This window comes from Bos mutus, chromosome 16 (assembly GCF_027580195.1).
Source record: "Bos mutus isolate GX-2022 chromosome 16, NWIPB_WYAK_1.1, whole genome shotgun sequence".
Taxonomy (NCBI): domain Eukaryota; kingdom Metazoa; phylum Chordata; class Mammalia; order Artiodactyla; family Bovidae; genus Bos; species Bos mutus.
In genome coordinates, this window is record NC_091632.1 from 24,652,398 (window position 1) to 24,667,922 (window position 15,525).

Below are 15,525 nucleotides of genomic sequence, written 5' to 3' on the forward strand. Positions count from 1 at the left end.
CTTCCCAAACTTGGGGTTGAGGCCTTGGAACCCAGCTGGCGTCCTCAAGCTTGGCAAAAAGGTAAAGGATATACTAAGGGTGCTTTTTAAGTTAAAAGAAAACAAAACCTTTCCCACTGTATTCCACTGCAGATTTTGAGAGACAGAGCATTTAAAAAAAACAAAAATAATGCAGAAATGGTTTTAAGAGATCCACTGTATATCAATAATAAAGGTAAAACCAGGCAACAAGAACCTGTTATAAACTATGCCAGGCCCTGCGCATAGGTTTCCTCAATCCACACAACTTGGTGTAGGAATATTATTATCCCCAGTTTACAGATGAGGAAACTGAGTCTGGGAGAGGTCAAGCAAAATGTCAGAGGTCCCCCAAAGGGGCAACCAGGATTTGAACTAAGCCTGTCATGGGGTGGGCTCACCCAACCCCAGAGCTAGAAGGTCAGACATCACCTCACCCAGCTAGCTCTACTGGGTCACGTGTCACATACGGAGGGGAGATGGAGGTGGAGGAATAGTCTCTAAGCTGCTCTGTGTCAGTGACGAGGAGTTGATAAGCCAACAGCCTCTGGTGCTCCCTAACAATTGTGCAGACAGAATTGTCTGAGGGACAGCTCTCCCACCTTCGGACAGAGCACGCAGGTGTTTTAGGGGACAGACACCTAATGCCCAAGCAGGGCTGGGAGTGGGAACCCCTGTCCGGCTGATCCCCTCCCCCCAGCTGCAAGGTGCCAGCTTGTTGATTCATTTATTCAAGTTCAGATTCATCCCCACCTGTGATGGGGGTGAGGACCTGTGACCTCAGACCCCACACTTCAGGAGACAGAGCTCCAGGCAATTATTCAGATGCATGTGAAATGTTTATCAGAAAATTTCAAAGAGCAACAACACAAATCTTTTTTTAACCTACAATAAACTATTTTTTTCCCCATAATTTGAAGAGTCTGAACAGGACAGAGCTTATATAGGTCTCCTACAAGAAATAAAGTCATAACCAAAATTTCCAAGGTGTGAGAGGATTTCCAAGTCCCTAGTAAACTTGACTTATCCATGCAGTATTTGATACGGCAAGATTTTACCTTGAAAACTGGAGTTTAAGCAGACTTCTGCAGTCACTAAGACAGAATCTGATCTATAAACTCAGTTCCTGATCTGAGGAGTCATTTCATTTAAAATGAAAATTTTTATCTTATCTGCAGGAAAGTGTTCTGTGGTGATACTCTCTGCTGGGGCTCTGTAGAGGGTAAACCCAGGCATGAAAAGACAGCAACACTCCTGGAGCAGCCAAGGAATCTGTGGACATGCTGGACCACGTGGGACAATACCCTCCCATCATGGGGCCGTCCACCAGAGTCCAGCAGAGAGACACAACCCAAGGCACAGACCTAAGTCTGCAGGGAGAACAGTTGCATGTACACAACTACCCAAGCAGATGCCCTTACACACACTCAGACACATACACATAGTCAGATGTACCCACACAGTCACACTTGCAGTATATACAAAGACATACTTAACACAGACACACTCCCATATATACTCAGACACACAGAGAAACACACAATCACTAATGTTCACTAAGCATACACACTCATACATAGACAAAGGCACCCACACATACCACATTCACTGACACACACACACACATTCACGTATACTCAAACATTTAGCATATACACATACATGTATTCATAGGTACACACACACATGCCACAGATTCTAACGCACACTCCTAAAGACACACAAACACATGCACACGCATATCTGGATACCACAGCTAAGGCGTGGTGACTCGGGGAAAATGCCAATTCTTCTGAAGTCAAGCTGTATCTACAGAAAGGAAACCATCTCTGGATGAGGGAGCTGTCCAACCCTGGAGAGGTAGGGAGAATGGATAGTGAGTGAAATGGAAAGCTAGGGGGAGGTAAAAAATTTTGCTCAAAGACCTTTTTGGAAAACTACTTAGGGAATTTGAAAATTTTCAGTTCTGGTTAGAGTTCAGATCTTCAAATCTTTAGGTCTTCCAAATTATTTATGATAATGAGATGCTGATTCTACCACGTGTGTGATTTTGGACAATCACACACATGGACAATCACACACATGGTAGAATCTCTTTAAGCCTCAACTTTCTTATCTGTAAAATGGAGATAATAACATCATTTTCTCAGGGTTGCTACGTGACTGCGTCAGTTAATGAGTATAAAACACTTCTTCCATAATACCTTTGTCCAAGCTCAGTGGTCAGCTTCCTTCTCCCTTCTCATAGCCGGTCACCAACAAGATGGATTTATACATTTAAAGCGTATCAAAATTATTTCATGCTTCATTATTTCCCAATATAATTTTCCCTACCCTCACCACCAAAACACTCAAAACTCTCCTTCACCCCCCTTGTTCTAAAGCATCTGGAAAATGTACAACCCCTTCTAATCAACATAATCCCAGAGTATGAACAGCAGATAATGCAACATTACAAGATTCAGTCTTTTTGGAATAAAGAAATCTGTCAGATTTTTTCCTCCACAGAATGAGGGCAAATTTGCCAGACCTTGGTCCCCCTCTTCACATGTGAGTGCTGAGAGTGGGGTAGTTGGGACCACAAACTGCCTGACCTTCTGCTGTAATGTATCCAGGTAAGAGTGGATTGAGTTCAAATTAACATTTGAGGCTTCTCCTATTTTCCTTGGAGACATCTAAATGCCCAATGGTGAAGTGACTATTTCTTGTTTGGTAAGAGATAACTAAAAACCCTTTGCCTATAGCTGGAACCTACTTCTTCATCAAGGAAGCTTATAAGCTTTCATAAAAGCCACAACGTGATGCTCAGCCCTCAAATCACCTGAAGTGCACATGGGGCTTATTTTTCAGAGTGGCCCACAGACAACGGATTCTGTTTTAAATCCCCAAATTCCTCCATTTGAGAAGTTTCAGAAAGGTGGGAAGTGGAAGCGATCAAAGGTCTAATACGGTCTGCAGCAGATCAAATTGCCCACACCCCTCTGGTATGTATAATAAGTACTGTGTATTTTTATTCCCCACTCACGTTTCTTCATTTCCAAGAAACTGCTCTCAAGGAACCTGGGGCCACCTTGAAACATTTCAGAGACTGTTTGTGTTTGTTTAATCGATTTTAATTCTTTGAAAAATTGTGCTTTCCATCTCTTTGGTCACAGAAGATCAACAAGGTGAGGAAAAACAATTTTTTTCTCACTAAGGAGACTAAAACTAGAACCAACGCACTTGACAAGGATTTCTAAAGTGTATTTGAGAAAGTTTATCTTTCTGGGAAAATGATTTAGAATTTCAGATATTTCCATTGGACCCATAATGCTGGTGAATACTTTAATATTTTAAAGACAGGTATTTTGTACTGGTTGGAATAATGTTCATTTAATTACAGTCTCAGAACAGATTAATATTTTGTAAAATTTGGACTTTCATGGGCCACTTTGGAATCCTGCAAGACATTGCTTTATCACTGCTTTTTGGACAATAAAATTCTTTTTGTTTCACAAACCATTTGACTTGACAGCCTTATGCCCAGGAAAAGGTTTTCCTTGCTTCTTTCTGGATAGGAAGCCGGTCCCTGGGACCTGCTTCCAGGGTTTCTTTCCTGTTTGGAGACCCCTTCAGTGTTCCCTACTGTCTTGGCCATCCTCTCGGGAAACCCAGGAGCCCTCCAGCCCACTTACGGCAACTCCATCCCCAAAACAGGAACCGTGATCATGATTGTGGTCTTTAAGTTTGCCCACACTATGAATTTTGTCAAGAACTTGCAAATCTGTAAGCTCATTTACTCTTCCTTGAGATCTTGAGAAAAGTGAACCTCTACATTTAAAAGGGCTTCCCTAAGGGTACACAACTGGGGAGCAAACCAGGGCTAGAATCTTCTTTTTCTCTGTGATAGATTCTGAGACTGATTGAAGACCAAGGCTGCCAACAATGCTCACCAAAGCACCTCTGTCTGGTGGGTTTCACCTCAAATTCTTTTGCTGGTAAGTAGTTTTCGTTTTGAACTCTGTCTTAAATAACATTTGGCTACTGTATGTTTCCCAAAATACTTAATTTTATTTGCCTTTTTTTTTTTTTAACTGACTTCAAACTGAAAGGAGAAAAGCCAAATGGGGCTTTAAGGAAACACATATATAATTGAAATATTATGCAAATGTTTTTCTTGGAATTCTCGATTCCTTCCCAACATAGAAGAGGGAGAAAACAGCACTTAATGGCAGACAATGTCGCTCTGTTACCTAAAGTTCTTTAAGAAAGAAAGAAGGAGGTTTTGAAAAGGCAGGCTGGGGAAATATTCTCAGTGGGGGCTTATTCGTTTCATCTGGGAATGATTAATTCTCAAGTGTTGCTAACAGAAGGCCACAGGACATAGCAAGTATGGCACCAGACCTGCCTAAATGCAAACCTAAGTTCTGGAATATCCAAGTCTCAGAATTATAACAGAGGTACAGTTAAACTAATTGAAAGTTCTGTTATTCAATACCTATTTCTTAAATAAAACTTTTCAAAGTCGCTGCCATCCCTACTGACAATAAAACCTTGTTTTCTGGTCATAACTCCCCTTTCAAATCACCTGATAACTGTGACCAAAGGAACAGAGAACTGAGACACAGGATGCAGTTTATATGACAAATCAGAACTAGATGTGTCTGTTTTCTACCCCCTCCTGGCTCTTTATTATTTCGCTATTAAAGACAATTCACTTTTATTGAACAGTTTAGAGCATATTTATATGTTCCCTTATTCTATGGCAACAAGGAGTTCATGATTCTCAGTAAGAATACTGAAATGCTTTGCCAGACATGACTGAGCGACTGAACTGAACTTAGAGCATCCTTATTTATATGTTCCCTTATTCTAAACCAAAGCATCTTCAAGAGACCAAACATAATTTTCAAAAATGTTTCTCATAAACTTTCTCTTAATAACCTAGTAAGAATAATCTTAAACAGCACAGTAGAAGCACAAAATTCCAATATTAGTTCTTTAAAAATTTAAGAATAAAAAGTTTATTGAACATTGTGTTATTATGTGATGACAGCATTGTCTATAAGGATCTGGGCCAGCCACAAAAATATTGAGATAAGTAAAAAACAAAACAAAACCTGGCATCACATTTAAGGTAAATTATATTCTCTAATATAATCCTGTTCGCTGATGTACTTCAAAATACAGCAATCTACACACATCTTATCTAATTTCTAGTTTGTCTTGACAAATGACTAACAACTAGAAAAGAGTCAGAGAATGAGAAATTATCACACCTAACGTCGTCTTCTCCCCCTGTTCTTCCCTAGAATCCTTCCCACCACAGATCCTATTTGTTTCATTTGGTGGTTTGAGGTCCCTTTGAAAATCTCTTTTGTTCTTCTGCTTAGCTCAAAAATAGTAACCTCTTCGATGAAAGATCAAATTCAAAAGTAGCCTTGAGACAATTTTGATGTTACCATTTAAGGCTGAATCTGGACAACCCTTTAAAAGAAGGCATCCCATAGTAAATAAAATAAGAAATGTAGACATATATTTTGCAGGTGTAGAATTATCTCCTAGGTTATACATTGACACAGAATTAGTAATCTTCTGTTGAGTATTGACTATTCTCAATAATTGCAAATAAAACCGAAAAATCACATTAAACGAATCCATGACAGTCTATGGAACTGCCACAGACATCTATTTCTATTCCATTCTTCACATTTAATCATTGCTGAATCTCCACAATGCATTTTTCTGATGTCTCATTCTGTGGCAATATTCCATATGTTTGGCAACTGCTCCTTCATATGAAGAAACTTTCAATTAATTTGGCTGCAAGTTTTGTCTCTATTAAGCTGTTCCCAGAACCAATCCCTTAACCCCCTAACATTATAATTAAAGCCAATTATACTTTAAAGGCATTTGGGGGTGAGATACCACAGTAAAACATCTGTGACTAGACCTAGATTGGCAGAGGGAAGGGGAGTGGGGATCAGAGAAAAGAAATCTGCCAAAAAACAATAGGAGTTACTAGTTGCCTCCTGAGACTATTTTTCCAGCCCGCCACGAACCCAAAGTACATTTTCCAAGGAAGAATCCATTTCAATTTTGCCAGTTAAACCTCTCTTCCTACCCTCAGCTGCAGCGCCTCAAAATGGCTCATTTGTGCTCCATTTTGATGGAGGTTCCTATAAAATTGAGACCTTAAAAAGGTAAAGACCTCACAGGGGGCATGTGAGTTTTTCTTCCTATCACAAACAACAGTAGCCCCGCTCTGGGATCGTTTCTGTTCCAGATCCAGAAATTGCTCTCCTCCCCCACCCCAAGCCTCCTGGAAACTGCGTGAGAGATGGATGGATCTACCTCCCCACAGCCTGCTAGGCACTCAACCCTTGATGAGATCCCGCTGATCAGAAATCCTGTGCAAACCCATGCTCCTCCCGCAAGGATCTCACAAGAGGAGGAAGGAAGGGAGAAAGGAAAGAGAGACAGACAAGGAAGACAGACATTCAAGCCATGATGACATTTTCCTAAAAGCAGTAGACCCTGTTGGCTCACATCTGTGTTATGGGCATTGTTAACACTCGTTCCAGAAGGGGAGGAAAGGCAGAAAACCATTACAAAACGAACCCCCTGCACACACCATCCATCTCCAAACTCAGCCATCTATACAGTAAGGTATCTGGTGCGCCATAGCAAACGGCTGTTTCAGTCTGTCTCCAGCCTTGGGTTTCCCAAAGTGGATAAGATTACTCCTTTCCACCAGCCGCTCAGCAACTAAACTGTTTCCAAGTCTCTCTGCATTCCAAAGCTTCTCAGCCCCAATCCTGATCTATTTCCCTGATTGAAAGAAATGGCACAAGATCCCTCCATCCAACTCCACCCACCTCCCCGCTCCACAACTCCTTAATTAGGAGAAGACTAGTTTCCCTGAGAAACCCACAAGATACCCACCGGTACAGACTAAATCAAGAGGCTCAAAGGAGACCTCTTAACAATGTGATAGAAAGAAAGGTGAGTGCCTGTTAACTAATTTCCCATCCCTGGATGACTGCAGGTGTGGCTGTCTCCCTCCCTTTCCTCCACTGCAGCCCTCCCAGCACCTGAGTCTCTCTGGGTTCTGTCTGCTAATGCGGTGCTAAAGTAATCACTAATTGACTGGAGCACAGAGTGAAAGGACTCTAAAATCCGAGGCAAAAGGGAAGTGTTAGGACAATGGAAATATTTAGGACTTGAGGCTGTCTACACCTGGTCAGCGGGGTCATCAGGTCACTGTTCAAAATCCAAGACGCCCCGGTGGGCTGTGCTCTGTCTACTCAATGGAAAGCCACTGCTACGCCGGTTTCCCTCCTGCTTCGACCCCTCGACCCCACCCTACCCCACCTCACCTCCAGGAGGACTCGATTTTGTAAAATCGACCCTGGTATTTGGTCGCGTAGGTTGGCCCTCCTAGACGTCTTGAAGACTCGACTCTACTTGAAGACTCTACTCTAATCCCCGGGGCGTTCAGCCTACATTCTTGCCTTAACCCCGCTTTGTTTTTGGCGTGTCGGGAGGGAGGTACACCTCTCTTTGGTATTCCTTCATTTAACTTCCTGCCGCTCCTGGTTTCATCTCGCCCGGGCTTTGCTAGTAATTCTTCTTGACTAGTTTCATCCTTCAGATTCCTTTAAAAGACATTCACCCTGCCTTAAAAAAAAAAAAAAAATCCCATCCTTGATGAAACCAACCTCTGAGCCCCAAAGGGTGAATGAAGCCTGCGCTGAGTCCCAGCCGCGCCTTCCTCTGTAGGACACTGGGTACAGCCCGCGGCCCGCTCCATTTCTTTCCTGGGCGCACAGTGTTACTAAGTCCCTGCCCAGGTCGAATTTAATTTACAACAACAGCTGTCCAGGTACAGACCTCGTCTCTCTTGAGCCTGCCACGTTTCGAGCGCTCTTCCAGGTCCGCTAAGCGCGGGGATCAGGGCCAGGAGCCCAGAGGGGAACGCGGGAAGGGGGCGCGCGGCGCAGGGACCCGCCGGCTGCCTCCAGGTTCTGTGCTGGAGGAACTGCTCCCAAAATGTGAGAATCGCTTTCTAAGGGTTAAAAATTCACGGAAAGACTTGTGCCGCCCGCGTGGGGGGGGGGTGAACAAGGTTTTCCCAAATTCTTGGTGCGAAATGAGTATGCGGAAGAAGAGGGTTTATAGTTCCCGCGCTCCGTCCGCGCTCCTGGCGAGAAAAGTCTGCCCGGCTCCAAACAAGTAGGAAACTGGTTCCAGGCTTGGCCAATCCCAGACTAAACGGGATAATAAACTAGGAAGAGGAAGGTGGACGAGGAAGGTGGACGGAGGGAAAGGGCCAAGGCGCAGAAATGCCGAATGCGCCGCGCGGTGCCGAATGCGCCCCCTCTTTTGCCCCCTTCGCAGCTGCGACCTCCACTTGGAGCGGGTGGACGCGGTGCTGGCGAAGCTGGCTCCCCGGGAAGGGCCGCCCTGTCCGCACCTGCCCCCCAGGCGAACCCTCAAAAACCCAGGGCACGCGGCGGGCTCGCTCCGGACGGTGCACCGCCCGCAGGTGCGAGGCAATCGCTTTTGGAAGCAATTCATCTTCGGTTCCCCCGGGCCACCCAGGCCGGCGCCTGCCCTGGGGGCAGAGGCGCTCTGCCCCGGTGGCGGCGAGGTCACCCAGGTCGTGCTCCCAGACCCAAGGACGCCGCTCCCGCCTGGCCCCTCCTGGCTCTGTTTTTCCGCGAGGATGGATCGCGGCCAAGCGAGGAAACCACTCGAGTTAGGTCCTGCCTCCTCTTCTCAGCCGGGATTTCTCTTCTTCCCCGGACGCGGACTTGGGGCTGCTCAGTGCAGACCTTCGACCCTCACTTGCCCGACCTGCCTGCTCTCTGTCTGGGTTAAATCGTTAATTCATCTCCCTGAGCGCCCCGAGACTGCGGCTTCCCAGGCGGGCTCCCCTCCGCCCTCTCCGATGTAGGCATGGGAACCGAGGAGGCCCGAGAAGCGAGCCCCTCGGGCGCCGCGGCACCCCGCCGCCCCTAACGAGGCACGGCCGCGCTCACCCGGGTTTCTCCAAATTCCCTCTGGCTGGTGCGCAGCTCCGGCCGGACGGTGGGGGCAGGATCCCCAACCGGCGAGGCCCAAATCTGCCAGCGGGACCAACCAGTCTGACCTATAAAAGTTGGCCCGCGCTGGACTATATATTTATGACGCAGGGAAAGAGGTTTGCGGTGTTGGGGGCTGCTGTTTGAATATCTGTATCGGATCTGATGAAATATCACTCTCTCTGTATTTTGTGTATATATATATTTTTTTCTTTTTCCTTTTTACCTCCCTTGGAACCACGAAAAAGGCAGGAATGGGAAGAAGAGCAAATCGCTTTTCCAGAGTTGGAGAGAACTCCCTGCCGGGAAATGCGTTTACTCCACCCTTAAGATATAGCCTGCAAGAGTTTAAGGTTGGGGGCGAGGAGTCGGACCCGACCAGGGCAGGGAGAATTCACCCCACGCAGGAGCACCCGGAAGGGAAGAAGGCTAGTGAGGCGTCCTGAGCCGTCCTTTGCCCAGATCCTATCAAATACAAAACCAAACACCCTTGCCCACAGCTTCGGGGTTCAGGAGAGCTTCGAGGTTCACGAGAGCTGCAAGATAGATTTTCTTAGGACACAAGTAAGAGATGGGTGACCTCCGCCCTGGGCCTGCTTCCCATTCACCACTCCCAGTCTGGACCGGGCTAATCAGTCTTTCTTCCCGCGGGATCGGGCCGCTCTCCAGCCAACATTCTCGGATGTCCGTTTTCCTTTCCTTGGTGCCCCGGGAGACTACTTGTGAGATGGGCCAAAACCGAAGGCAAGGGGATGATAAAACGTGCCCCCACCCCCCCAGGCCCGCCATGCCCCTCGTTGTTCCTAAATGTCTTGGCCAGCAAGAGGGAAGCAGGACTGGAACCGCTGGATTCGGGGAGAAGAGAGGTTCGGAGTTGGCTGAGAAGTCACTGCACCCAGCGCTGCACAGGGTCAGGCGCTGTGGGGACTCCGACCTTGGCAGCCCCGAGGGACGCAGCGAGGACCACCCAGACAAAGACAGGCTGTGCCAGGAACAACAGAAACCAGCTACCCTAAATCGTGGGCCAAGTAGCTGGGACCCATCAACTTAGGACAAGGTCCTTTTCTGAACCTGTCCGCCCGCACCCACAAAACAACGAACTCGCCCGGTGCTGGATGTGACCCTGAGGGTGTTGCCTCCTGCACAGGAGAGCATTCCCGACACCCAGAGCAAGGAGCCAGGGTTTGAGTTCCTTAGAAAACACTGACCTGAGGCGGGAGAGGGCGCTGCCCAGGCAACCAGTACAAGCTTTGGGGGGTGGGGGTATTTCTCTACCCTAAGTTGCTCTTGGATTGCTCCCAGCCTTCTCCTTCCAGATTCTTCCAAGCTTCTTGCCCAGGCCTATGCCCCTCAAAGGGATGAAGAAAGCCAAGAAAGCCTGAGCCCGGCACATCCTTATTGGGTGACCCAGGGGCTGTGGGAGCAAGGCCGGGACCTGCTCTGCAACCTCCAAGCGGTGAAGCAGGGGACAGGGAGCGCCATAGACCAGGCCACCCAGGACCAAGGAGTATGTGTGTGTGTGGGGGGGGGGGAGGTTGGGGGGTATGGGAGCGAGCGGATAGGGTGTAAGGAAGAGGACCGCCAAGAGAGAGAAATAATTACATAACTTGGTAATTTTTCCTGAAGGGAATGCGCCTAAACCATCCCCTCAAAGCAGAACCAAACTGGATTCCAACCCCTACAATCAAACTGGATTCCAACCCCTACAATACCCCTAGAGGCCAGGGCACCAGAGGCACTGAGGTGGGGGGATCTCTAGACCTGTGCTCTATCTGTGGTGGCTCAGGGTGAAGAAGCAGAAGGTGGCTGTGGTGGGGGGATGGGTAAGCCTTCCAGTTGGTGGGTTGGAGGGACCCGGGCTGTTGGAGAGCTCTTCTATTCTCTGCTCCCCACCCCCACCCCCACACCGGGTTTAAACACCCACATCCCAGGATTACCCCTCTCCCTCCCTGAGGCCCAAGGGCATGTCCACTTCTACATGGAATCCTTAGGCTACTGGGTCGTACATCCCAAGAAAGAGAATGGCTGGATAAATATGCCAGAGGGGGCCAGCCCCCCTCCTCCCCTCCACCCCCAGTTCCCAGCACCAGCAGCTTAATAGCCAGAAGCCAGATCTGCTGCAGTTGGTGAGGGAACAATCCACACACATCCCCAAAAGAAAAAAAAAAAACTGATCCCAATCCCCAAAGGGATTGGTGCCCTCAATTTTGGCTAGTGCCGCCTCCAACCCAGGCCACAGAACCAGGGCAAGACAAAAGGAAGGACAGACCACCCTCTCCGGGTTCAGCCTTGCCTTGCTGGACCACCCTGGAATGAGAGTCCCCTTCTCTACCTCCTTAAGTTTTCCACACTTCGAACCCAGACGCTGAGCCCTGGCGAACTGTTGCTCTGAGGGTGAGTTCTAGGCATTTTAGGAAATCGAGTTCCTGATGATGGAATCAAACTTGTCTCTGAGTAAGAAAAACAAAAAGTGAGACCATCTGAGAGTGTGTGCGAGGCATCCAAAGAAAGGCTGTCAGAGCGAAACCCACTGTGTTATGTTGCAGTCCTAACACAGGCCACCTATGGACCGCAACTATTAAATCACAGTAAAGGGACCCGAGAAACACACACCTTCGTCCACTCTCACACTCCTCCCCTCACTTGCACAGAGTGACAATCAGCTTAAGCCGGAGCACATTTGACAGGGTTTGTGAGTGTGTGTGCGAGGGGCTGACAACCCCCTCCCTCCCCGCCCTTGGTGGATGAGGGGAGTAAGGAGTCAGTGAGCCCCCAACCCCTTCTACAGACACATTTAGCAGTAAACTCTCGAAGGCACAGCGCAGACTTAGAATTGTCAATAACTGACCGAAAAAGACACAAAAGATAACTGTAGGATAGTCAAGGAACAACCTAAATAACTTGAGTGAAGCTATCCTCTTCTAGTCCCTTCTCACAAACTTCTTAGGAAGTCGCGGAGTCGGGGAACACTCGCCAGCCTACCTTTGAGGTATTGCTGGGGCAGAAACCTTGTCATGGAGAGCCGGGGCGCAGGAGGGCGCGCTCGTGCATCCTAGTTCGTAGGTAGGTACCATCCGTGGATGAGCCGGCCCTTACTTAAACCTCAAGGATGTAGCTACCGCTCCATGGAAGAAGTCGCAGGCGGAAACCCTTCGGCTACTAGAGGGAGGAAGCCCTTCTTCTCTCTCCCAAGCCCAGAGGCGTTCCGCGGAACCTAAGAGCCCGCGGGGCAGGGCTCGCGCGGCGCCCGCCACGCGCGCGCGACGCCACGGGACCTGCTCTGGCCTCTGCACAGATTTTCCACCGAAGACTCACCCTTCGCGAGTGAGGGTCAGAAACAGATTCCCACCTGGAAAATCCCTGCGCGCGCGCGCACACACATACTCTCACACACACACACCTTAAGATAAACAGGCTCTGAGCTTCGGCCACCTTCCTAATTTCGGGCACAGGAAAGACAAGCGAGCGGGCGAGCAAAGCGCCCTTACGCTCTAATCTCTTCCCTTCCGAGTCCAAGCCATCCCGAAACCTGCCCTCTCGTGCGCCAAGGATGTACCCCGAGTTCAGAACTTCGTCCTGGTGCTCCCCCTCCCTTCATTCCTCGGCTTGCTAGAATATGGCGAGTGGATTTCCTCACTGGGAGCTGGCAGTCTCGGCGGCGCAGGCGGCGGGCGCTGCGGGCAGCAGTGGCTGGGGACGCACCAGGCGCGCACACCCTGCGCGCGGGGACAGAGAGTGGGCCTGGGCTTCTGTGCCGCCAGCCCCGGGGGCGGGGGACGCGCTCTCCAACTTTCCGCCAGCTGGGGTGAAGTTGCACTAGCGATACTGCGAGCTTTGACTGTAGCCCTCCCCGCCCCCCCCGGGGGAGTGATTTGGGGGGACCACCCCAGGGCTCTGGCCTGGCTTGCAGCCTGTTCCCCTGGCGTCCCCAAACAACACTCTCCCCAACGCTCCTAGAAAAGCCACGGGCTGGGGATGCGGGGTTCGGTATCCCTCGGTTCGCCTCGAGCACTATCCCGGAGGCGTTCACTTTCGGTCCCTAGGGCCGAGGGCCAGACCCTTCACACGCACTCTGCCCGGTGCCCCTGCCCTGCGACCGCCTCTGCGCCCCGGCCGTCGGCCCCTCGCCCCGCCCGTCCCCTCCGGTCCAGGCTACGCGCAGCGTCCGGCCCGCCCCAAACCGGCCCAAGCTGCTGGCTGTCTGGCTACCAAATTAAATCAGCGAGAAAGGGGGGTGTCTTACGTTGCATCGGCACACCAAGCATCTCCGGGAGCCCCTTGACAGCCCCCTCCGCGGGGACAGCTGCGCTCTGCATCATCTCCGAGCGAGAGCCAGCGAGTCGCAGTCTACGGAGATCTCTCGCTCAAGCTGGATTCAGAAATTGGAAAATAATAATAATAAAAAAAACACCCAACCAGACCGCCGAAGTCACGGTGGAAGCGGACCCTCCGTTTCTCCAGCAGGATTCCACAGGCTGCCTGGCCCCCTCCCCCTGCCAGTCCCCGGTCTGTTTCAAATCCCTTTGATCTCCCTCTCCCGGGTTGGTGCACATCCCGGGTTGAGGAGACGCTGTTGCTGCAGCTCTGGCTTTTTTTTCCCCTCCTCCCTCCCCCGCCCGCTTCCCTCCCCCCCCCTCCACCCTTGGCGTGCCGGCCGCTGGGGAGGCCGCGGTCACCCAGGCATTTTGATTCATTCACACTGCAGGAACGGCCGTGACGTCGCTTTCCGCAGGCAGGCCCGCCCTTCAGCCAAGCCCCCCACCGGGCAGCAAGCGGCGAACCCAGGCCGGAGTGGGGGTCCCAGCGCCCCGAGGGAGTCCGGCCAGGCAGGAGGGCGGGACTGCATGGAGCGGGGCGGGGCCTCACGGGCCTTCCCCCACCCGCTGCCCGCGGTGCGCGCTCGCGCCCCGGGTATAAATACTGCGGTTAGCTCGGCCGCGGCAGCAGGTGTCCCGGACGGCGGTGTCCGGGCCTTCGAGGGTTCCGTGGGTTCCCCCGAGGTGGAGGGGGTCCCGGCCCCAGCGGGCGGCTGGTGTCCTCTCCGCTCCTCCGTTCGAACCAAAGGGCGGGGCAGGCGCTCCGGAGGCCGGGCCGCTCGGCGGGGGTCTTCCGTCGCGCGCTCTCGGTCCCGGGCTTCTCCCGGCCTGATGATCGAGCGCGCTCCGTAACTAGATGACTCCATCCTCCTCGTCCTCGGCCTCCTCTTCTCCTCCGGCCAACTCCTTTCCCGCCGGCGCTTCCCAGCCCTTGCTCTCTCTCCCCCGCGTCTAGCTGAGGCCGGGCCAGGGGACAGCCCGTACTCAACCCGGAGCGCGCGAGTCACGCAGCGGGCGGCGGCCGGTGGTGGAGGGCCGCCAGGGACTGCGCGCGGAGGTAGCGGGGCGCGGGCCCCCGGTGCGCGCCCCCGCACACCGCGGCCTGCGGCTCCCAGTGGACTCTTCGGTCCTCTGCCGCCCCGTCCCGGCCGTTCTGCCTGCGTCCGACCCGCTCGTCCTGCCCTCAGTCCTTCGAGACCGCCCTGCCTCACCCACTGCAACCGCGGGTGTTTTGAACAATTCCCCACCTCGTGCGTGCGGGACGGCAGCGCGCACACCCACCGCCGGGGCTAACGAGCGAGGGCGCGCGTGTGGCTTATGGTATTTACAAGACGCACACAAACACCAATTCTCCGCGCGAGGTCCTGGAGGAAATAAAACAGAAGGCCCATCGGTGGGACGGGTCTCCGCCGAGTGCTTCATCAGATTCTCGACGCCGCCTGACTGCAGGCGCGAGAAGCCCATCCCCCTGCAATAGGACCCTCTCCGAATCCTAGGATCCTATCCTAATAGGCAACTCTCCGGATCCCAGTCCTCGCAACACCACCACCCTGAATTTCGTTCCGGAGACACAGACAGATGTGTGGTCCCTGCTTAGTGGGGTCTGGCTCTGATGGGAAGGGGAACTGGGTGCTCTCTCTCCAACCATCCAGCCTTTTCTCCAAAGAGGGGATTGTTCACAAAGAGGGGATACCAGGACTGGTGAGGGACAAGCATGACAGTGGGCGAGCCTGGCATGGCTGTCAGCGCTTAGAATTTGTTTTCAATGAAGTCACAGTGACTTCTGTGTGTCCTGGTGCTGGGTTGGCATCGTCTCTTGCCCTGCCTACCTGGGAGGCAATTCCAGTGCCCAAGAAGCCAAGAACCAGGTGACATTCTCAGTGTTTACCAAAATGTTTTCTACGAAAACTTTTGCCAGCAAACAATCACAAGGAAATGCCAGCCTCATTAAGAATTAAAGAAAAGCAAAACAAAACATCTTGTACATATACTTCTTTCTGTCTGTTCAGTGAAAAAGGGGAGGAGGAATCGGAGAATTCACTGCTGTTGAAGGTACTTGGAGACTGTTTCACAAACATTGCTAAGGTGTTTATAAGCTCTTAAATTCGTTTGAAAAGCAATTGGGC

General features: G+C 50.9%; 1 protein-coding gene across 1 annotated transcript in view; it reads right to left on the reverse strand.

Moving 5' to 3' along the window:
- LHX4 (LIM homeobox 4) overlaps positions 1-13,402 on the reverse strand; it is a 45,870-nt gene extending 32,468 nt beyond the window's left edge. The window contains exon 1 of the mRNA XM_005901562.2: positions 13,327-13,402. Within this exon, the coding sequence (XP_005901624.1) occupies positions 13,327-13,402 (76 nt within the window). The remainder of the gene's footprint in view (positions 1-13,326) is intronic.
- Positions 13,403-15,525: the final 2,123 nt, after the last annotated feature.